At 39.5% G+C, this 23427-nt stretch overlaps 1 protein-coding gene across 1 annotated transcript in view; it reads right to left on the bottom strand.

Moving 5' to 3' along the window:
- Window positions 1-2563: 2563 nt before the first annotated feature.
- Window positions 2564-23427, bottom strand: part of LOC118803014 (dolichyl-diphosphooligosaccharide--protein glycosyltransferase subunit STT3B-like) — a gene marked incomplete at its 5' end in the record, with an annotated part of 47211 nt that continues 26347 nt past the window's right edge. The window contains 10 exons of the mRNA XM_036563510.1: window positions 2564-2961; window positions 3088-3300; window positions 5078-5191; window positions 8648-8821; window positions 10000-10171; window positions 11091-11278; window positions 13041-13252; window positions 15575-15729; window positions 17202-17250; window positions 18496-18642. Coding sequence (XP_036419403.1) covers window positions 2887-2961; window positions 3088-3300; window positions 5078-5191; window positions 8648-8821; window positions 10000-10171; window positions 11091-11278; window positions 13041-13252; window positions 15575-15729; window positions 17202-17250; window positions 18496-18642 — 1499 coding nt within the window. The remainder of the gene's footprint in view (window positions 2962-3087; window positions 3301-5077; window positions 5192-8647; window positions 8822-9999; window positions 10172-11090; window positions 11279-13040; window positions 13253-15574; window positions 15730-17201; window positions 17251-18495; window positions 18643-23427) is intronic.

The raw sequence follows: 23427 nt of genomic DNA, 5'->3' as shown, positions 1-23427 counted from the left end.
GCATTTTGCCCTGTACCATAAATGCCACAAAATACATTTTGAATTTATATTAACTGTTATTTCTGTTATTAGTTAATCCGCTCAGAGGAGCAAAATGGAGCAAAACATCAAACTAATCATAAATTTAGCAAACAAGAACTAGAAGTGATGGAGGAAGAAACAGCCAACAGGGGAAATATCATAACTGTGGGGTGACAGACGAGGATGAGGCGCAGCAGAGGCAGCATTTGTGATAAATTTAGAAGTCAACTTACAGCCTAAGACGTTTGAGACTGTCGTAAGGTTAAAACATTTTAGAACATAATATTTTCAAGAATAACACATTTTTAGAAACAAAACGATAGAATTCATAAGAACTTTTTTCTTAAGAATGAGGTTAAGAAAAAACAAACATTTAAGAAGATTTTCTTTTTTAAGACACTTTTGTGAATCCGGCCCCAGGTCTTGGAGACCTACCGCTGTGGATAGCTCAGATCCAACATACCTGGCTGCCCATGAAGGCCTTCATGACCTGATTCAGGGGTGTTACATTTCCAGGACCAGGGCTGGACAGGACACCTGCACTTTACAGCCTATTTTTCAGTCAAACAGAGCAAAGCCGGCATATATAAACTTGCAAATGTCATTTTCGCCTCTGTTTTGTTAGCCTACGTGCGATCACCTGTGTAGTAGCTGTGATTTAGTGTTTGTGAGACTTGGAGAAACTGGTTGGTGAGATCTGCTCAAACTGCAAGACAAGCCATCAAAATATCTTACATAAGAAACCCGTCCAGAAGTCGGGCTGTTCAGTTGGAGCTCGTTTGGGCAGGTAATTGCTTCCCTGTCAAGCGGTGGCTGATGAAGCTGATTCTGAAGTCGGGTGAAGCCAGTTCAGCTTTAAAGATGGGCTAAAATTGCACAGTGTGTGTCTGGCTTAATGAAGCCAGCTTGTCTAAATATGAGCACACAATGATGTGTTTACCCAGTACTTATTTATGAGTAGAACTCTGAGGGGGCCTGAACTTCACTGTGGGGGAACAGTGGACTTCAGCTAATTACGATCATCTCTCACCTCCAGGCCCCCAGATGGTCCACATTTTCGCTCTATCCCTAGGAGTTGGAGCAAAAATGTGGACCATCTGAGGGTCCCTGAAGAACGGGTGGAAAGCCTCTGGTCTTTATATCATGTACATGAGATGATTACATAAAGAAACTGCAGGCCAGGCAACGATGTTTAACAGCAAAAATTACATTCAGCATCTTAACTGGCGTTTGTGATGAAAACTTATTATCGTTGCTGCCGTAACCAAACCTTTTACCTCCATAATGGCAACGTAAAGAAAACGTTCTCAACTTTAATGCAAGTTAATGGATCAAGATTTTACTCTAAATAATATTGAACCATTTCTATTGGTCCATTCACATTAAAAAAGTTTCACACAATGAGAAATGACTAAGTTTGGAAATATGAGAGCAACGATATACAGTCGTATGCAAACGACGTTTTCTTGATTAAGTACATCCTCTACAGAAAACATTTAATGCACAATCACTGCTTATTTGCTGAATTTAGCATATTGGGGAAAAGATAAGCATAAAATGTGGCCTCTGCAAAAGTTATAGCACTTTTTATATCATATTTTTTATTTTTTTCCAATATATTAAACTCTAACAAGCAGAGATTGTGCACTAAAATTTGCAGATAAATGTCATATTTAACTTAAAACATGTAATTTAAGTTTTGCATGCGACTGTATGTACTTACTATATGGGCTAAATGAAAAAAAGCTGAAAATATGACTTTTTTTTTGCTCAAATTGGCTGAATTTAATATTACAGGCTAAAAGCAAATAAAATTCACATTCATGAAAAACATCCAGCTTGATGATTATTGCATTCATAACCCTAAACCCTGTCAAAATACACAATAAAGACATAAACAAAACAACAAAAATAACAACACACCTTTAAAAATGATCACAACAGGCCAGTATCTTAGAACCCTTTCAAACATCATTCATACTGAGTGTGTCTGCAGAGCTGCTGGAGAATGAACTGAGCTCAGTTTTGCCAGGCTGTGTTCCTCCATTCCGCATACAGATAAACGTGTCAGGAACTCAAACCAGCCTGACCAGCTCCTCACTCAGCCACAGACGGTGAAGCTATATCAGGCAAAATCAAGGGCTCTTTGGTGTAACTCTAGTAGAAACTGCACTAACAGGCCATTTCTCCACCTACACTGCAAAAAATGGTGTCCTGTCAAGTAAAATTATCTTAAATATAGTCAATAAAAACAATATATCTCCTGCTGAGATTGCTGTAAGCTTAATTTAAGATTTCCAGACGTTTTTTCACTTGTTTTAAGTAATTTTATTAAAATTATCTCACTATACTGGCAGATAACTTTGCCTAAGAAATCTGCATGAAACAAGCTGAATTATCTGCCAGTATTGTGACATAATTTTACTTAATAAAATTACTTAAAACAAGTGAAAAGTGTCTAGAAATAAGCTAGATATCTTATAATGCATAACCATCTCAAAATGGGAAATATTAGAAATATCGACTAGATTTAAGATCATTTCACTTGACAAGATGCCATTTTTTGCTGTGTCCAAACAATTTTCAGAGCAAACACAAACTCCATAACATACATTCAAGTATTACAATTAAAAAGTGGAACGAAATGAAAAAAGAATAAAAATTAAGATATGAGGTGTGATGTGAGGTGGCCAGACATGACACGCTGCCTCCTGCCACATGGGGGCGCCATCTGAACAGCAACGCTGCAGTGGAACAGTGATGCTCTACATCATGGCTGCTTCCTCTTCACTGAGCTCTGAGTTTCCCTCTGTTGAGTTTTCGTCGCATCCTCTTCGTTCTGTCCCGGTCGAGTCCCACACTGGTTTATTTCTTATGTAGTCTTTTGCCCTTTTTTAGTGCCAGCTTGTTCTTGACGTAGCCCCGCTTTCTTTTAGCACCCTGTGTGACAGAAACATGTGAAAAACTTATAAATTCACAGGTGAAAAAATCCTAAACCATCTTGAAACTAATGAAATTGGACGCATTACATGATATCCAGCGGCAACATTTCTCAACAACACGTACCTTTTTGGACGTGTGTTTCTGTTTAGGGATGGTGTTGGTGACGCGTAGCTTGTGGCCCAGCGGTTCTCGGTTCTCCAGTTTCTTCACTTTATAAATTCTGACCAGCCAGTGCTCGGAGGTGAAGGCCTCCTCCAGGTGCTGGAACTTAATGTCTTTGTTTCCGATCTCAGCGTTTCTGGTGCGGTCGAAACCAGGCGGAGTCCGGAAGTCCAGCTGGGAAGAGAGGGGAAACAAGGGAAGATAAGGCTTGGTTGATTCTCGATTTATTAAAAAACAGGTCTTTATTTGGAGAGCCAGCATAGATTATCTACTATCTTAAAAACAGTAGCTCTTAGTAAAGACAATGGTTCCATATATAACCATGAACACTTAGAGAACCATCTGCTTAAAGAGTTTTTTGCATGGTGTAATGGAGGATGTGTTGTATATGGTTCAATATAGCACCAGAAAATATTGTTCCATTGTTACGACAGTCAAGCTTGTAACAAGTGAAGAATCCTTTTTGGTCCTATACTGATCCCACAACACATTCTCCATCAGTCTGAAGAACCATTTCACCATGCAAAGAACCCTTGAAGAACTGTCTTTTTAAGATGTACAGATATTCAAATTACTAACAAACTATCTGTAGAAACTCTCTGTTCTCAACAACTTTAGACTTAGGATTAGTACTATGTAATGTTTTAACAAGTAAGTGATTTGTTCATTAAACTGCTTTTTGAATGAGGCGCAATACCTGACAGCCAATCAGAACAGAGGTCATTTACATACATCAGCCTTAAAGGCACAGTAACAAAAACAGCCTGTTTAGTTCTAAGGGATAAAGAGAGGCTGGAAAACTGATATGTAAAAATCAATTATTAATTTTTTTTTGCGTAAACCCAGGGATGTGCAGGATTTGGGTGTTTTATTAAAGCAATAAGCCACGAGAGGCCATGTGTTACTGCAATTTTACCACGGGGGGTGTTCTTAGGCACGAGGTGAAGTGGAGTAAAACTACCTTCCCCGTGATAAAATCACAGTAACGCATGGCCTTAAGTGGCTTATTGCTTTCATAAAACAGCAGCCAACATAAAATATGATAAAATACACAACTTTTCAACTTTTTGACAGCAAGTATCAACAATAATATGTTCCGCCACAAAATGTAGTTCCTTTAGAGTATGGTATCATCGCCAAGCAACCATGGACCACTGAATGAGGAGAATGTCACCCATCGCTGTACACTGCAGTCATGAATGTTTTAACTTTTTGTCATATAATAATGAACGTATGATATCACAGCACTGTTTAATGTAAAAACTTTCACTTCATAAGTACTTTTTGGTCACCAAATTACCACAATGAGTCTTATTTAGCACCAATACAGCAGCGCCCTCTTCTCACGCTGGGGCTGAATCTCAAATGGCTCCCTGCAATTAGCATCTATAGTCGGCTACCCAAATAAAGTGTTGCCAAAAGTATTTCCGTAAGAAATTACGTTTTCTTCTCATCTAACTTTTGAGAAAAAAAAATGTACTAGAAGTCAAATTGCCAAACTGTAATAGGAGCATGAAACTGGACGAAACACTAAACAAACACTAAAAAGGACAAGCTTTAAAAAAATAAAGAGAGAATCAAAAGACGAGACAAATACAATCACATGAGGTCAGTCAGTTATTCTGACTATTTTACATGCGCATTTTATTATTATTGTGGTCCCAGGCTGCACCATGTGGTCCACTCTGTCATCGTTACACACTCGAAAAGTTCATCAGTGAGAATTTTTATAGCGATTGCCCCATTCTTTTCATGAAGACCAATCAAATTTTCCAAATATTATTAGTATGACCTCAATTTTAAGTGTCATTATTTATGAAAGAACTGCCATAAACAAGTTTTCTGCAGCTCGGCTGTAGAGCTCCGCAAAACCTCTCTTTTTTTGAACAAGCAATCATTGTTTTGAGAATTTCAGTTCATACATAGTTTATAATAACAACAGTACACAAACCTGCATCTCTCCAAAGCGGTAGTAGGACATCTTATACATCAGGCAGTTCAGTAGGGTCGGTGAGCCGGCCTTGTCCACTCTGAACTCTCCTTGAGGGGTGAAGTAGTCACTCTCCTGAGTGAAGAAGAGAGGATAAGCAGACGACCTGATTGAGGACGTCTCACACTGTAGCTCTACATACACAAACCAGATTTCCTCACAATACAGTTAAGTTCAGTTATATTTCTATAGCTGTTTCAACAAAAGCCGTCGTCTCAAAGCATCGTTCCAGAAATGTGGGTCCAAACTCCTAGGAGCATGAGGAAGAACCACTGAGAGGAACCAAGACTTAAAAGGAAAAACTCCCAAAGAGCATAAGGAAGAACCAACACACATAGAACATGATGGATCTCATACATTATGGTAGACTTAGAACATGAAGAATCTCATATAGGACGGTGGATACAGAAAATGGTGGACATGTACAGAATAGTAAATAATGAAGATAGTGGACTATGGAACAAGGAACCATTCAGGATGCTAGGTACAGAACATGGTGGGCACGTACAGGATGGTAGAACATGACAGATCTTATACAGGATGGTAGATATAGAAGATGTTTTTCAAACAGGATGGTGGATTTAGAATATAGTGGATCACACACAAGATGGCAGTTCTAGAACATGATGGAGCTCATACAGGACGGTAGGTATGGAACGTAGTTGAACACATATGGAATGGTTTACACAGACAATGTTGGAACACATCCAGGATGGTAGATGTAGAACATGGTGGATCACAAACAGGCTAGTATATGTAGAACATGATGGAGCACACACAGGATGGTAGGTACGGAACTTGGTTGAACACATATGGAATGGTAAATACAGAAAACGGTGGAACGCATTCAGGATGGTAGATCTAGAACATAGTGGAACACAAACAGGACGGTGGATATAGAATGTTATGGATCTCATAGTAGATGGCAGATATAGAACGCTGTGGATCACATACAAGATGGTAGATGTAGAACATGGAGCTCATACGATGGTAGGTATGGAACGTGGTGGAACACATGGAATAGTAAATACAGAAAACAGTGGAGCACATTCAGGGTGGTAGATGTAGAACATAGTGGAACATGTATAGGATGGCAGGTGTAGAACATGGGAAGCACATACACAGTGGTAGATCTAGAACATGTTAGAACACAAACAGGATGGTAGATGTAGAACATGGTGGGGAATTAGCTCAGAATATCTGATGATGCTGTGTGAAAGGAAAAAGCCAATATAATATTGTTTCAAAACATTTTTCAAACCAGCTCTCAGCTCCAATCCCCACAGGTCCCATCTGAACCGCAGAAAGAGCTGGAGTGGCTGATACGCCTCTGTAAAACACACAGCTCTTCCTGATGAAGATGCATAACGCAGAAAGAGATATATGTTCAGAGCAATTAAAAACAGCGATCTCCTGAGCTTTATTAAGCCCTAAGCTTTTATCGAAGTGCTTAAACAAAGAGAAACCTGATTTATTTTAATGAGCAGGAACAGACTAATTAAAACTTGACTGGAACTCATAAAGCAGGCCTGTTAACTCAGTAAGCATCGGGGACTGTGGCAGGAATAAAACTACACATTATTTTTATAAAAGCTCATACTGGTGCAGTTTCTCTCATCACGTTTTAATGATTTTTTAACGATCCTTCTGCTTTGAGGATACTTCAAGAAGTTAAGTGCATCAGAGGAGTATTACTCTGAAAACTGGCAATTTAAGCACAATATCTGGCTTCAGCAAATGTGCTCTTTACAGCTCTGCAATCGCTGATGCTCTGGAGTGGAGAGACATGTATCAGAAGCAGTAGATGGGGCAATGTCTCTGGAGTGCTTTAGTCTTGTTGCTGACCCCTGTGTTTCTGGGGTGTTTTGAATGTGGTACAGTATTCAGAGTGGCCATGTGCCTCTGTCAAGGTGGAACATGGTACCTGTATATATCTTTATGTGGCATGTTTGACTCTGGGACAACACTTGACGTATTTGTTGTACCTGTACACCTCTGGGAACGGTAAACTGCTCTATAGCTTGTTACGTACCTGTATGTATGACTTTGGGGTGTTTGTTTTACAGTATTGAATGCTAAATATGGAAATACATAAATGTGCGACCATATTATATGTATATATTTACATGTTAAAGTCAAAAATATAATGCACCTTCTGCTCATTCATGCAATTATCCAATCAGCCAATCAGGTGGCAGGAGTTAGTCAAGAGCTTCAGGCACTGTTCAACATCAAACATCAGAATGGGGAAAAATGTGATCTACGTGAATTTGACTATGGCATGATTGTTGGTGCCACTTAGGGTTTTTTGAGTATTTCACAAACTGCTGATTTTCATGCATAACAGACTCTAGAGTTCAAACAGAATGGTGTTCTGTATGAGAGAGGTCAGTGGAGAATGGCTAGACTTGTTCACGCTGACAGGAAGCCTACAGTAACTCGAATAACCACTCTTGACAACAGCAGTGATCAGAAAAGCATCTCACATATACACATTCGACCTTGAGGTGGATGGGCTACAACAGCAGAAGACCACACCAGGTTCCACTCCTGTCAGCCAAGAACAGGAATCTGAGGCTACAGTGGGCTCATTCTCAGTGAAACTGGATGGTTGAAGACTGGAAAAACATTTTTGCTGCAGTGTGCAGATCAGAATTAGGCATAAACAGCATGAATTCATGGTCTTGTGGTGGCCTCTCAATATCAATCAAGCATCGTTTGAATACTATCTGAGTATTGTTGCTGACCATGTGCAGTCGGTTATGGCCGCTTCCAGCATGGTAAGATCTCAAACGGGTTCCTAAACATGACAATGAGTCCAGTGGCCTCTCTAGACACCAGATCTGAATCCAGCAGAGCACCTTTGGGCGAACTTTGGGTGAAACGTGAGATTTGATGCATGAATGTGCTGCTGACAAATCTGCATCAATTACATGATACAATCATGTCAACATGGACCAGAATAGGGCTGACAGATTAATCGTGTTTATGTTGAAAATGCAGTGTAAATGAATGTTATTTTCAAATCATAAGAGCTGCAGTTTTTGTTAAGTTATAGCCTGCATTGTCAAAAACATTGTCTTAAATTTTAAATGAGGTAATTAAACATAATAACACAAAGCTTGTGAACTGCCTGTAAATAAGTTGGACCAATTAGAGGCAACCAAAACTCTGTGTGTTGTGACATCACAACTAGAACTTACTGGTAGTCTGGTGCACTACATTCAGGGTTCAAGCCTTAAGCCAGAAAAAAAGTTGATATTCTGGTGTTCTTGGCTAAAGAACAGGCCTGAACCTCAATCTACAGAAAATAATTAGACAAAAAAAATATCACAATTAAGATATTTTCCCCGAATCATTCAGCCCTAGACCAGAATCTCTGAGGAATGTTTCTAGCACCACAAATAATTCTAGCTGTTAGGAGGGCAAAGGCTGGTCCTACCATGTATTAGAATGGTGGACCTAAATGACCAATGGCCAATGAGTGTACTATATATACTGTATAAACGTATGTACAAGTACCCAACCTACCCGTACGTCTTTAGGGTGTTCTCCCTCTGCTATCCTCACCATCCACAGAAACTTGTTGATATCATCACCCGAGTAGCCGATAACACCTCCAAAGATGATCAGCACATAGTCGACATCCAGCATCCTCATGATGTCATACGCTACGCTCTCATTAGATGACATCGCCTTCCCAACCTGAGAAAGAGATGGGCGTTGGAGAAGAAAGGAGAGGTGAATTGGTGGTAAAAAAAATGACTTTTTTAGTGATTAACTTCTTGCAGTAGTTGCAAAATTGGACTAACGATATTCTTTAATGAAAAATCCACCAACCCTATGATTTCGTTCAGGACTTTGATCTATTATTGCGCACATTCTTCTGCAGCTACATAAAACGATTTCTGGCTCTGCACAGAAGAGCCCTTTTAAAAACTAATAAAATTTTGATTTAAAGCAGGGCTGTCAAAGTTAAAATAATGTGCTAACACCATAAATAATTCACTCATTTTTTAAGCCGTTAACACATTTTCTAGTTTGACCTTTTTAATCATCTATAGCTTCAGGCTGAAGCCCAGCTGTAGGTATGATTGAACTGTAGCCTTCTCGTTCAGGCACAGCTTTCAAATGACAAGTTCCTTTGATGGCTCTCTTGACAGAAGTTAATTCCAGCTGCTGCTTTGGTGAAATTACATTTCATTTACAAGCAAAAGACATAAGTTATGCTGCAATATCAGTAATATTAGTAACATCAACACTGGAGGACGCACACTGGACAGTGTTCGTGGGAGAACTATGAATAAATCAGACAGCAACAAACTAACAAAAGCAGCAGGAAAGTGGAGCTCCAGTTTCACTCTAGAACCTCCACTGTAACAAGAACCCATGAGTTGTACTGAGAGGGAAAGGCTACAATCATTGACTGTATATGATAAATGTGATATATATATATATGTTTGTGTGTGTATTTATATATGTATGTACAGATCTATCTATCTATCTTTATATATATATATATATATATATATATATATATATATATATAATCTCCACTCATCACTACATTCACTGCATTTTGACATGATGTAAAGAGCAGCTAGCATTTTCAAATTACATGCAAAAAAAGGAAGTTTTTGTTCTGACAGCAACAATATCTACATGGAAATACTGATTATAGGCATCAGCCCACAGTTGTGCCAGCAGTTTTGCTAATTATTGTATTATTGTCACACACCCACTGATGCTCTGATAATTATCCGCTGCGTCATTCTAGCGGAAAATCTGCATCTCACACTGTTTTTGGCCGAAAAAGACCAGATACAAACACGAAAACACTGAAAAGCTCATTGTTTGTGTTCTATTGGGAGTGCTGGCCTGACCAGGGCGATATGACTGTTGTTCCAGGTATTGTTGTCCACCAGTGTCGTTCTGTTGGCCATTCCAGCGATCTGATACCCATAATCCCACCACGACATCACTCGCGCATGCTCGTTTGTATTCTGACGCAGCCAGTAGTACGCCTCTCGAAAATCATCCAGAATGTTCCGGGACCTGAGAGCAAAATATAGACAGAGCAAATATGCTGTATGTATATGTTGATAAACTTGGAAACTACCATGCATGTCCAGTGTAGATATGTAGATGCCACCATAAACACTCATTATTAAGTCCGTCATTACAGCTACATTTAAACCTTTCAGTAGTGACAGTAATACAGTACAGTAACAGGTACAGTAATAACCACCATTATCCAAACAGGCTTAAAACTCTCATTAACTTATACAGAAGTAGCTAAACATCAACAAGAAGTAACTTAACTGTAAAAATGGCTTGACAAAGCCATTGCTTATATATCCCTAGTGGTTGTTAAAGTGTTGCTAGGCCATGCTATGTTGTCCCAGGTGGCTGCTAACATGTTGCTAGGGTTTTGCTATGGTATCCCAGGTGGTTGCTAAGGTATTGCTAAACCATTTGCTATGCTAAACCATTTGCTAAACCATTTGATATCCCAGGTGTTTTTTTTTTATCAACATTCCACCATTCATTTCCTATGGGAAAAAAAAATGTGCTTGAATGAACGTTGTGTGAAAAGTGTACACTGCAGTCGGCCCTAAGAGCATAAACGCACTACTCCTGTTTAGGCTGTACGATCCTGCCAAATTTCATGGCTATAGCTCGAAAACTGTGCCTGTGAGAACGGTACAAAAAGCATTTAATAATAAAACAAAGAACAGAATGTTGGCTGAACCAAGATATTGATGAGATACTATCATTGTGGTTCAGTCTGTTCTGTTTGCATTTACTGCTACTGCTGACTGGATGCAAGCTGTCCACTGAGAAGTACCTCCAACATGTGCGTTTACAAACATTCTTGTCTGGTCTACTCAACGTGACTTTAAGATGTGGAATTAGGAATTCAGGTTTCACACGGGGGCTGGAGTTGGTCTTAATAGAGTGCATGTGTTCTTACCCATCGTGGTTGTATGAAGCCAGTACTACGCTGGGGCTGGAGTAGGCGTTGCTGGTGACCCAGGTGCAGTGAACAGCGAACATCAGCAGCAGCATCAGCATCAGCATGGTGACGATGCTTTTAATGTTGGGCCCCAATCCCTCCTCCGCCTTGTCCTGCTCCGAGACATGCTTACGCACCTTACCGGCCTGCAACAGTCAGTGTGAGATTCCAAAAAGGTGAACTCAAGTAAAATAAAGACAGATTTTGTTTGGGAATTCTAATAATTTTCATGGAATTCAGGATCATTTTCTTGGAAATTGGAAGTGGTTATGGGAACGGGAAAGATTTTCTAGGAATTTGGGATCATTTGCTTGGAATATGTAAATCTTATTTTGGAATTTTGGATAATTTTCTTGGAATATGGAACTGTTTTATTACATTTTGAAATCTTTTTGAAAATGCATATCACTTTCTTTGAAAATTTGGAAATCTTGTATGGAAACTGGACTGAGATGTGAATTGACTCCAACACTGGTCACATTTTTCCTGGTCAAACACTGGCCACTTCTAGTCAGCAGAGGGAGTCCGACTCCAACACAAAGTTTAAGCAGTTGAAATGAAAAAAAGAAAAAAGGCTTATTTTACCACCTTATTTGTATTTAATAAGCCTCCTCGGTCTTGACAGAATTCTTCCTGATTCTAATTCATATTTAATATGCACAGAAGTTAATTTGCTAAGTCTCAAGGAACAAAACCATCACAGCTTTGACGAGCCATTCAGATAACAGTCTTACTGTTTAAAACAACTTATAATTTACCAAATAAATGCTTCTATGAATTTAAAGTGAGAGGCGAAAAAATACTGATGCTTTTGAGATTTAAATTTATATTTATTCATTTAGCAGAAGCTCTTAGAGTAACTTAAAACAATGTGCCACCAAGCTGATAAAGTCCATACAGAACACAGAAGTATTCATAACCTACATGGCTGCAGTCTGTCCGAGCTTCATGAAGAGCAAAGATAATGAAGGGCAAAGAAACATACAGTATCTCGACAGTAAAAGAGACCTGCTATACTGTACAATACAGTCTGTTCATTAAACCATTTTAAAGGCTCACTGAAGTAAGAAACACTCCCCTCTCCTGTCTCAGCTCAAAAGTTTAATATAAAACCATTCATATGGTTTGAAATGAAGGTGGATTAAGTGGTTGGAAAAGACTGATCCAGTTCAAAGTGTCTTGAGCTTTGTATTTGTATTTACTTAATACCCAATCATAATTGCTTCACCTGTTTTTCTGTTGAAAGTTCCAAAACAGGAACTGATCATTCCAACTTCCCAGTCTTATATTGCCCCTGTCCCAGTTTTATAGGGAATATGCAGCAGGCAATACATTTCGAATAAGAAAAATATATGCAAAAAATCTACAAATATTAATTATCTCATCTTTGTGTTTTGCTTTTATTTGCATTTTACCTCCTGTCCCAACTATTTTAGAATTGGGTATATATTGTAACTCAGGGTGCAAATGTATCATTATCTGGTATAATTATATTCACACTTGTGTATTTATTGTCGCATTTATAGTGCATCGAAATGTTGTCTGTCTTCCGGTCCAGCTTCGTTCCGTCTTCCAGCTCATTTCGCAAGGCGATGCAAACTCTGCAGCTAATTTTTAAAGTATGTATTTCATGCGATTTTAATAATGTATAATATGCAATATGTCTACAATTTTTTTTTTACTTCAATGTAAAAAGATTTAAGTGAGTTGAAAAAACTGTAAACTTCATTAGATAAAAAGTTTTTTTTTTAAAAAAACCTTAATAAATAGCAACATAATCTTTATTTAAGAGAATTTAAATTATCTCAACTGAAAAATATTGTGGGTGTATCATATTTTCATTTCTCCTTTAGTCCGAAGTTGGTGCATCCTTATAAAGCTGTGTGTGTTTCAGTAACGCTCTTCTACCTTATCATAGAGATTTCCGGAGTTTCTTCGGTCGTCCTCATCACTGCTGTCCTCCGATGGGGGGTTTTCCCGCTTTGTGTCGTCGCCCAGGTAACGCTCGAAGATGCTGGAGAAAGCAATGGCCGACAGCACACACACGACGGGCGTCAGAGTCAGCATGAGCCGCACCATCACACCCGCAAAGTACACGGCGCTGATCGCATACAGAGTCACTGGGGGGCAGCAGAGAGAAAACACAATTACAGTGTACTTTGTTTACATCACAATAAAAAGCTGCATTTCACTCATTTTCTAAAGCCCTGCTGAAGGTGGACCAGGAAGATATTTTAGGTAGTACCCTGTAAGTCTTTTAGTGGTGATATATTTATATGATATATTTCACAGATTATTATTGTATATATTTATACACATTATGCTACTTCTGGCATATACTGTTGGTGTAATTTACTGTTCTCGTTAAGAAGTATTATTCATAGGTTTTAAAGGATGTATGCATGTGTTAATTATGTATGACAGTGTCAAAGGGATTTAAAGCTTTATATTTGTGGTAACATGGTAACTTTACAGGAGAAGGAAAAAACATCCTTAACTTGTAATGGAAGTCAATGTAAGAAGATTTTATTACACATAATTTTACACTTCATTTGGTCCACTCATTGTGAAACTTTAACATAGTGGTTGGTAAACAACTTTTACTGTCCTGTTGTGGCTCCACAGCTGAATCAGATTTGTAGGTAATAATAAAATAATCCTCCTTTACAGTAAAATAAAGCTCTGCTGATCGTTCAACACAGTTTAACAATAAATGGTCTTAAACGCTGGAGTAGAACTACTAATTCACCCTTTAACCCTGAAGATCAGTGCAGACTGCTGGTTACCATAGCAACGCAGACAATCTTGCCTAACTACTGGCCTTATTTGCGTTTATAATCACTCCAGCTGGTTTCCTGATACGTTTAACGTGCGGCAAGAAACTGACAAAAGTCAGTTTCTAATTCGCCAGCTTCCTGTTCTAATTGTCCCATTCCACCTTAAATGGTGCAGCAGTTACATTCTGGCGCCTAAGGCACCGTTTGAGATGGGACGGGAAAATTCGAACAAGAAGCTGGCGAATTTGAAACCTCGTAAAAACTGAACATTGAGAGACATTTTACAAGAAACTGTTCTACTTCTGAGGAAAAGTTTCCTGCTGGAGATGCGAGAAAAGCTGAGCTAAAGCTTTAAGCAGAGCAAAGTAAATCTGTGTGTTCGTTTATATTATGTTTGCTAGCCTATACTAGTACATCAGCACATACTGAGACATATTAACAGCCAAGATGGTAAAATGGACATAAAATGTTGTGGCTCCCATGGTGGTTTGATTTTTGCTGAACAAAATGTCCCTTCTTAATATCTGGGTTGTGACCCCTGCTTTAATACAATGCAAAGAGTGTCATACAATTCAAAAAAAGTAAAAAATGATAAAAATGGAGATACACAGTTTTTGTGCAATAGTAACAATATGTATGTTTGACTTTGATTATAATCAGCCTTTGTGAGCCCAAAACATTCTCCCCATTTGGGACAAGAAAATATATTACTTTCCATTCAGTTCAGTTCAATTCAGTTCAGTTCAGCTGGAAAATTCATAGAAATTCTCATAATGATGTTGAGATTGTTCATAACTCTGACATATTGTGTGTCAGGACCAAGCAGAAAACCGCTGCAGATGGAATCTGGCCATAAAACATCAGAACTGACCGCATTACATAAAGCCTCGGGCCCTGTTCCAGCACAAAGGAAAATAAGACCCCTTGACGCTTGACCCCAATTTTATAACACTTACAACTGAACAACTGTAGCAACTGAAAGGAATTATCTGGAATTAGAATAAGCTGGATAGTTTTAAAAAAGTCATTTTTTCAGCTTATTCTAATTCCAGATAATGCGCTGCTGCACGGATTTGTGGGGAAGTAAAGGAGTGTGTGGCTGTGAATTAGAACATGGATCGGCTGAGGCCCCTTAAAACTGCTAACAATTACTCAGAAACTAAACTCTTACAAAAGATGGTTCTTCAAGAGTTCTTTAGTAAAGACAGTGAACACAACTATGAACACTCAAAGAACCATTTGCGTGCTTAAATGGTTCTTTGCATGGTGCAATGGTCCTGTTTATCATCAAAAAGGGTTCTTCTATTGTTAAGATGTCAAGCTTGTATATAATAACAGAACCCTTTTTGGTGCTATAAAGAACCATTTTCAAAAAGATTCTTTCTCCATCAGTCTAAAGAACGTTTTCACCATGCAAAGAACCATTTAAGCATGCAAACGGTTCTTTGGGTGTTCATGGTTCTATAGAGAACCACTGTTTTTACTAAAGAACCCTTAAAGAACCATCGCTTTTTAAGACTGTACTGTACATTTAAGTAACCTGTATGAATTTTTCAGAAACTACTATGCATGTGTAAATGCTGTATTTACGAGAATGAGGAGCTGCAGAACGGGTTCTAGGGTTTAAGGGCTTAATAATGCACGCTTGTCTCCGTGAACTCTTACCAAACACTCGTTCATCGTTGATGTTCTTGATACAGAACCAAAGTCCAGCGGGAAAAGTGCAGACCAGAATGTGCAGGTCGAAGAAGAAGGAGACCCAGGTGGTGGGCTGGTGCTCCGAAACGGAGGCTATGATGGGGATGTGGATCTTAGCATAGCTGAGAGAGACAAAGAGAGACGGAAATAAAGGAGGAAAAAGAGGTTTGTTTACTGTCAGTTCAACGGTGCTTCTGCAACACTTTAACCACATTTGCTCACTGAATTAAAAGGACTGAAGTCCTGTGTAATCTAGAGCTTTACACTCCCAGAGAAAAAGGCACTGAACTGTTGAACTGTCATTGTGGTGGCTCCGCTCAAGTCACTAGGGTGCTACCCTCAAGGGTACGTCTTCAGTTTGCTTAATAAGGGAAGAAAATTGTACCATAATCCATCGCAGTTACATTTTTTAAATTACACTGACTCCAAACACCCTGCCTTGACTCTGTTTTAAAATGTTAGCTCATGAAAAGTAGCAAATATGCACTTTTCTCCCAGGAAAAACTTGAACAACTGGACCTTAAAACCATTGTTTGTTTACACTTGCTGAACAAAAATGTACCTGTACACCACTGTCCATTTCTAACAGGGTACATTCATCCATCCATCCATCATCTAAACCGCTTATCCTTCTGGGTCGCGGTGGGGTGCTGGAGCCTATCCCAGCTGTCATTGGGCGGAAGGCAGGATACACCCTGGACAGGTCGCCAGTCCATCGCAGGGCAGACAAACAGACATACACATTCACACCTAGGGGCAATCAAGCATGTCCAATCAGCCTGACTGCATGTCTTTGGACTGTGGGAGGAAACCCACGCAGACACGGGGAGAACAGGCAAACTCCACGCAGAAATGACCCTGGTCACCCAGCTGGGAATCGAACCCAGGCCATTCTTGCTGTGAGGCAACAGCGCTACCCACTGCGCCACCGTGCCGCCCAGGGTACATTCAGTTCCTTGTTATTTGTTTAGCACTTTAGCTTATTACACACCGCTGGAGAAGACATATAATGATGTACACATCAAAAAAAATAATATCTTAACCAGTGAAAACTTCTTAAATGTGGTCAATAAATCTAATATTTCTCATTAAGTGACAGTTGTAAGAATTTTAAAAGATTATTCCACCTGCTTCTGTACACTTGTACTTGTTTTAAGTGATTTTATCTAGTGCAAGTGTCTTATTTCATTGGCAGACTAGTTTACTTGTTTTGAGAAATAATTATGATAATTTTGCTCCTTTCAAAAAATTATGCTTAAAACAAGTACAATGATCTGCCAGTGGAACAAGACACCTTTATAAGATAAATTAAAAACATTGCTTTTAAACTGCTTAAAAACAAGTGAAGAAATAAGTTAAATAATCTCATAATATTCTTATATATAACATTCTTATAATGAGAAATAGTAGATATATTTACTGCATTTAAGATGTTTACACTGGCTAAGATATCATTTTTCGCTGTGTGTATGAAAACGTTGGTAAGCAGAATCACAGTCAAGCAAATGTGAAACAAACCATAAGATGCATTCATAACAGAAGCGGTGATTGAGTGGTTTCCAGAGCAGCCTGTGTGCGTCAGAGAATAACTCACCCAGTGTCCCAAAGAGAATAGAACCGGCCACTCCATGGCGCGATGCAACCTACACACAAGCGCAGAACGTTAGTGTACTGGCACGGTCAAGATGGCAGTGTTAATGAATGAAGGACAATCATCCACCTGGTATACAGTCCACAGTAGTTTGTAGGCGTCATTTGAAGGTCTGTGAGCATCTATATGTGCATGTGTGGGTGAGTGTGTGACTCATGGTTTTCGAAGCTAGCGATCTAGCTGTGTGCTCCTAATTAACTTCAAATGGTTCAGTTTATTGATTTTTTAAAACCAACATCACCTCAGTAACATCAATGTCTAGTTTTCTAACATCATGATTTCTATATTTTTACCTTCAGTTTTCTTTCATCTCAAATCAATTCAGACAGCAAATATGCAAAAGTGAGCTAGGACTTTACTTGAACTCCTATGGCAAGGGACACTGGACTTGATTCAGACTCTATAGCTAAGGACTGTGTACTCAACTCTACAGCTAGCAACTCTGGACTTAACTCTAACTGTATGGCTGGGGACTCTAGACTCAATCCAGCCCCTCAGCATGGAACTGAACTGACTTTGACTCTACAGCTAAGCACTCTGGACTTGACTCAGACCCTACAGCACACGTGTCAGACTCCAGTCCTTGTGGGCCAAAACACTGCAGACTTCAGCACATTGCCTCATTAAACACATGAACAGAATTCAGAGTGTTAGATGAGGGTAACCGCTAATCTCTGCAGCACTTTGGCCTGGAAGGTCCCCAGTTTGACATGCCTGAACTAAGCACTCCACACTCAATTCAAGACTCTATGGCTAGGGACTCTAGACTCGACTTGGACTCTATAGCTAGGGACTTGGGACTTGACTCCAGCTCTATGTCTGGGGACTCTGGTCTCGACTCGAGTCTCTGGAATCAAGCCAGAATCTTCAGTATGGGTCTGGATTTTGACCCTACAGCTAAACATTCTAGACTTGACTCTATGGCTAGGACTCCGGATCTGAGTCAGACTTGACAGTTAGGGACTCTGGATTTCTGGATCTCGACTTGGTTAGCAAAACAATAACACAACACGGGCAATATGAATAACTGACTAAGAACTGACAATGACTATACAGTAGTGAAAGAAACTTGACTTGACTCGGACTCCACAGTCTGGAACTTAAGTTTTGGTAGAGGTCAGGACATTTTGCTGATCCCTTTTCTGCTCTTTTGTAACCACAAATGCATGACTGCCATCGGCTGGCTTCATATATTAATGTAATTAATATAATAAGACCAACTTATATAGATGCTCACCTATGCAGCTGAGGTATATAACAGTGAGGAAAACAACAAGCGCGACTATAGAAACTCCGAGATAGAAGAGAGACTGTCTCTCCTGCCGGGTCAGCTTGTCCTTCAGATACTGCAGAAACGCATAGGCCTGCAATAGAGCAAACACACCTACACATCCACATCCACACACACACACACACACACACCATCAGTGACAGAAGAAAAGCATCCGATAATCTCACTTCTTCCTTTGAGTAACTGATAACTGAAACCGAAACACTTCAAACTTTGAAGGTCCTTTCTGTAGAACAGATGTTCACACAAAGACATGAGCAGACACTGAGGGTCCTCAGCTGAGGAGACTGCGCCATATGGAAGCTGCAGCTGTTTTTCAATAGCAGTGAAAGATCTGCTTCTGCTTTTCCTGCTGTTTGGCTTCTGATTATTTCTCTGCGAGTGTGTGATGTAAGTACGCTGCAACTGCAAACAGCATATGATCTCCCTCGGACTGTGTACAGTTTGTTGTTTTATTAGAACTATATGTCACTGGTTTTGTCAAGGGCTCTCATAGAGGCTGTGTTCACAACACTAGTGTCATATACTTTGGGAATTTATTACTCAGGCCTTTAAATATACTCCAGGTTTAAATTCATGAAATAAAATCTTCCTGTGCTTTTATTTTGATAAATTCAGACTTGTCACACATTATTGCTAATAGTTGCTATATAGTTGATAAGTAATTGATTGCTCATTATTAATTTGGCTTGACAAAGTCATTCATTAGGATTTTTTTTGGCACCGTTCTCATGGGTTGCAGTTTTCAAGCTAGAACCATGAAACTTCGCATGACTGTAGAGCCTCTATATTGGAATAGTGCGCTTGTGATTTGGGGACCAATCACACATAGAGTTGTTTACATGTGTTACTTTTAAAGGAGAACTGAGAACCGACAATCATATTTGACAATTTAGAGTCTGTTTCATTGTTTTGCCAATTGTTGTTTATCAGGATTTTTAGCTCCTTAAAATTGGTATCTGTGAAAGAAATGTTTGTGCTATTGGTCCCTATTCCAGAGAAATGTACCCATCAGGCCTTGCTGCAGGATAATAACACATTACTGAGCTTACAGGAGCAAGTCTGCGTACTCTACTGGCATGTCAAACGTTTTCACCTCGGCACAACTGCGTCTCAGCCAGAGGGGAACCCTCAGGGCCTTGTAGACCTTCAGAGAAGGCCTAATGAATTCTAGGAATTATAATAATACATGTCTGTTATATTTTTAGAATCATCATAAACGTATTTAAACTCTAAGTTTTGTAGTAAAATTCCTATTTCATTGTTCAGTTTTGGTTGGAAAAAAAAAGGTTTAAAATCTTGAAGTGCCCACCAGAAAACTATCCAACCAGCATTGTTTTCTCTTATATCTAAGTAGATACAGCCAAGTAAACTGCCCCATAGGTTAGGACTTCAGGAGCTGAAGGTCATAGATGTTAGATTAACAACCAACATAATCAGGAAGTGACAGAGGAATCAACCAAGCATGCTTTGATTTACAGTGGGACCAATTTATAGAGAAAAAAACTCATTCTAGTCCTTCTGGAAGTTCTAGATACATCACTGTCTGTGAATATGAGTCACCAGGTTTCAGGTGGTTGTTAGGAATGGAAAACAGCGGTGGCAGTTTTATGCCAGAACTATGTCAGTACTGAAAGAGTCACTGTAACACTGATACATACAAGCTCAAATATATGTTAATGTGTGTTAGTAACCTCCTGGAACACCACAGCAACCACCTGACTACACACTATCAACCACCTCGCAACACCTTAGCAACCACCTTTGATACCATAGCAACCACTCAGCAACTGCCAGAGATACCATAGCTAACACACAGCAACACAATAGAAACCAACTGGGATACCATAACAAGTACCTAGCAACACCTTATCAACCACCTAGGAACCATAGGAACCACTTTGCAACAACCTAGGAACCACCTGGGATACCATAGTGACCTCTTGGAACACCATAGCAACCACCTTTGATACAATAGCAACCTTTAGCAACCAAAGATACCATAGCTAACACACAGCAACACCATAGAAACCAACTGGGTAGCCAGCAGGCACCTAGCAACACCTTATCAACCATGTGAGATACCATAGCAACCTCCTGGAACACCATAGCAACTACACACTAGCAACCACCCAGCAACACCCTAGCAACCACTTTGGAAACCACAGCAAGCACAGAGCAACAACCTAACAACAACGTAGGATACTACAGCAACCACTTAGCAACACCCTAGCAACCACTTGGGATACCATAACAACCAAATCATTGAATTCAGGCAATGCAATGACACACTGACACACATAAACGCTCAGCCTATTGTACTAATATTCTCTATTTTGTTGTATTTGTGTTTTTCATACACAGTCACTGCCCAGACAAACAGCTTTTTAAATCTAATCTCCTCAGGTGCCTCAAACCTTTTACCCAGTACTGTATATTCATTTCACATAAATAAGCTAGTGCTGTAACGTTTAGTGCTATTGCCCATCACAATAAACGCTACTTATGATCCACTGTTAGTCTGCCCCAACGTCGGGTCATTACTGCTGCGCCTCACTGCCAAATCCCATTCGATGTTTCTTTGGTATTGATGGTCAGAGCATCTTTTTTTCAGGGTGGCATCACCCGTCAGCATTTCATCAGCGTTTGGGTGAATGATGATGTAATCATCTGAAATTCGCAGAAATCACATTTCTCCATCGGTTTCGCTTCAGAACACGGAGCTCTCTCTCTCTCTCTCTCTCTCTCTCTCTCTCTCTCTCTCTCTCTCTCTCTCTCTCTCTCTCTCTCTCTCTCTCTCTCTCTCTCTCTCTCTCTCTCTCTCTCTCTCTCTCTCTCTCTCTCTCTCTCTCTCTCTCTCTCTCTCTCTTCCTGAAGCTCTCAGCATTAGCGCTGTGCTACACTGAGCGTTATATGGAACAACATAACGGTGTTTAATCCGCTCTCCGCTCAGGCCTGAAACAACAAAAAGCTCAACCGTGAATTCAAAAGAGGATTAGATCAGGTTTACATTACAATGAAAATCAATACAAAAGAAATGTATTTTCAGGAAAGAGCGGTTGTGTTGCAGGCGGCGAAGGCCTGAATCAGCTCCACATGCAGAGGCGGACTGTATTGCTCTGAGTGTACCGACTCTCTCCTGCAGTGCTGGATCTGAAACAGAAGGCAAGACTTGAGCTCCTGCTGCACCGACCAGCAGGCAGCAATTCACTGAGCAGGAAACTCACAGCTGCTGCTTTTCCCTCTTTTCACATTCAGTCAGAAGTTTGGACACAGTCCTTATGGGGTTTTTCATTACTTTCAGCACAACTGAGCTCATTAAGGCACATTTTAAAGACTGACATAGGCTATTTTAAGCCCAATCCAAGCCTAATCCTTTGTAATAAGGGCCTTCTGGCCTAAAACTAGCATTTAATAATACTATCTGTCAATGCTCCCACAATACCCAGCATGTATTATGCAAAAATGTCATGTGTCACCCATTGGGAAGCTCCCTCTACTGCAACAAAGATAATCACTGATGAGCCACTGATTGATTAAATTCAATAAAATGCATGTTGTATTTAAACTCTACAGGTAATACACTAATGCTCTTATTTATAATTATATAATTATTCATTATATATTTTGGTTGGAAACAAAAGGGTTTAAAAACATTGAATTCCCCCAGGATACCATAGCAACCACCTAGCAATGCCCTAGCAACCACCTGTAACACCACAGCACCCATCTAGCAACACCTCATCAACCACCTGAGGTACTAAAACAACCACCTTGCAACACTCTAGAAAACATTGAAAAGAAAAGGGTGAAAAAACTCCCAACAGAAATGTATCCAATCAGGATTGTTCTCTCCGTGGTATCTAGGTGGATACAGCCCAGTGTGCTCTCCCATTGGTTAGGACTTCAGGAGCTGAAGGAGCTGAACAGAAGGCCATACACATGTGCTAAGCGCTAACATACTATTAGAAATCTCATAGTGGCACTAGCACAAATTAGTTTTATCACAGAAATGTTTTTTTCTCCTTTTTTGTATTTATGACATGTCTAGCTCAAACTAAAGACCTAGCTCTAACAGTCTTGGTCCACACAGCGTTTAGCGCAAACGGTAGCACACTGCATGTGCAGTCCTGCTGTATTCAAGAGTGGCCGGTTGCGCCAAAAGGGTCATAAGCTAAGTCAGTTGAAACTTTCTGTGCATAACTGGTCGTGAGCTGAGGTTTTAGACTGGGCATAACTTTCATGTCTAGCTAGGAGCCTAAAGTCAAGTTCTAGACCTTTTCTAGGACATTATAACCACTTTTAGCTAGTTCTTTGCTTGTCAAAGCTCTGCTGCAGTCAGACACTGTGAATCTTTAAATCTTTAACTATATGAGGTGTTCATGTACTTCTCTTAACTTATTTAATTTAATCGATTAATTTATTTAATTAAACAAAAACAGACATTTTGACCTGTGTTATAATTATCATATTATAAGTGCAGCCCTGTTACCCCACCGCCCGACCCCCTCCGTAAAAAAACAGAACATTCTGTTTATTATGATATAAACTTGAATTTGCATCATCTTGTTTACCGCAGAATGACCTTCAGACAGGTCAGTATTCTCATTCTATTTTCTCAATTTACAGACAAAAAGCATGTTTTGGCTGCAGCAAATCTTGAACATTAAGCTCTATTACCAAAACTATTGTTAAAAAAAGAATATATGATTATATATATTTTTATTTATGTAGATTATATGGTTATTAGTAGTCAGCATGCAGCTTGTGCGCCCTGTCGAGCTCCTAATGCTACTTATTTTAGGCTAAATTCACAAACTTGTTACCCATTTTTAACCTTCAGTTACTTTAAATGAAAATAAATAATGGCTTGAAATA

The sequence above is a fragment of the Colossoma macropomum genome, unplaced genomic scaffold (genome assembly GCF_904425465.1).
Source record: "Colossoma macropomum unplaced genomic scaffold, Colossoma_macropomum, whole genome shotgun sequence".
Classification (NCBI taxonomy): Eukaryota; Metazoa; Chordata; class Actinopteri; order Characiformes; family Serrasalmidae; genus Colossoma; species Colossoma macropomum.
The sequence above is the reverse complement of the archived record's forward strand: the minus strand, read 5'-3'. Positions and strand labels throughout refer to the sequence as shown.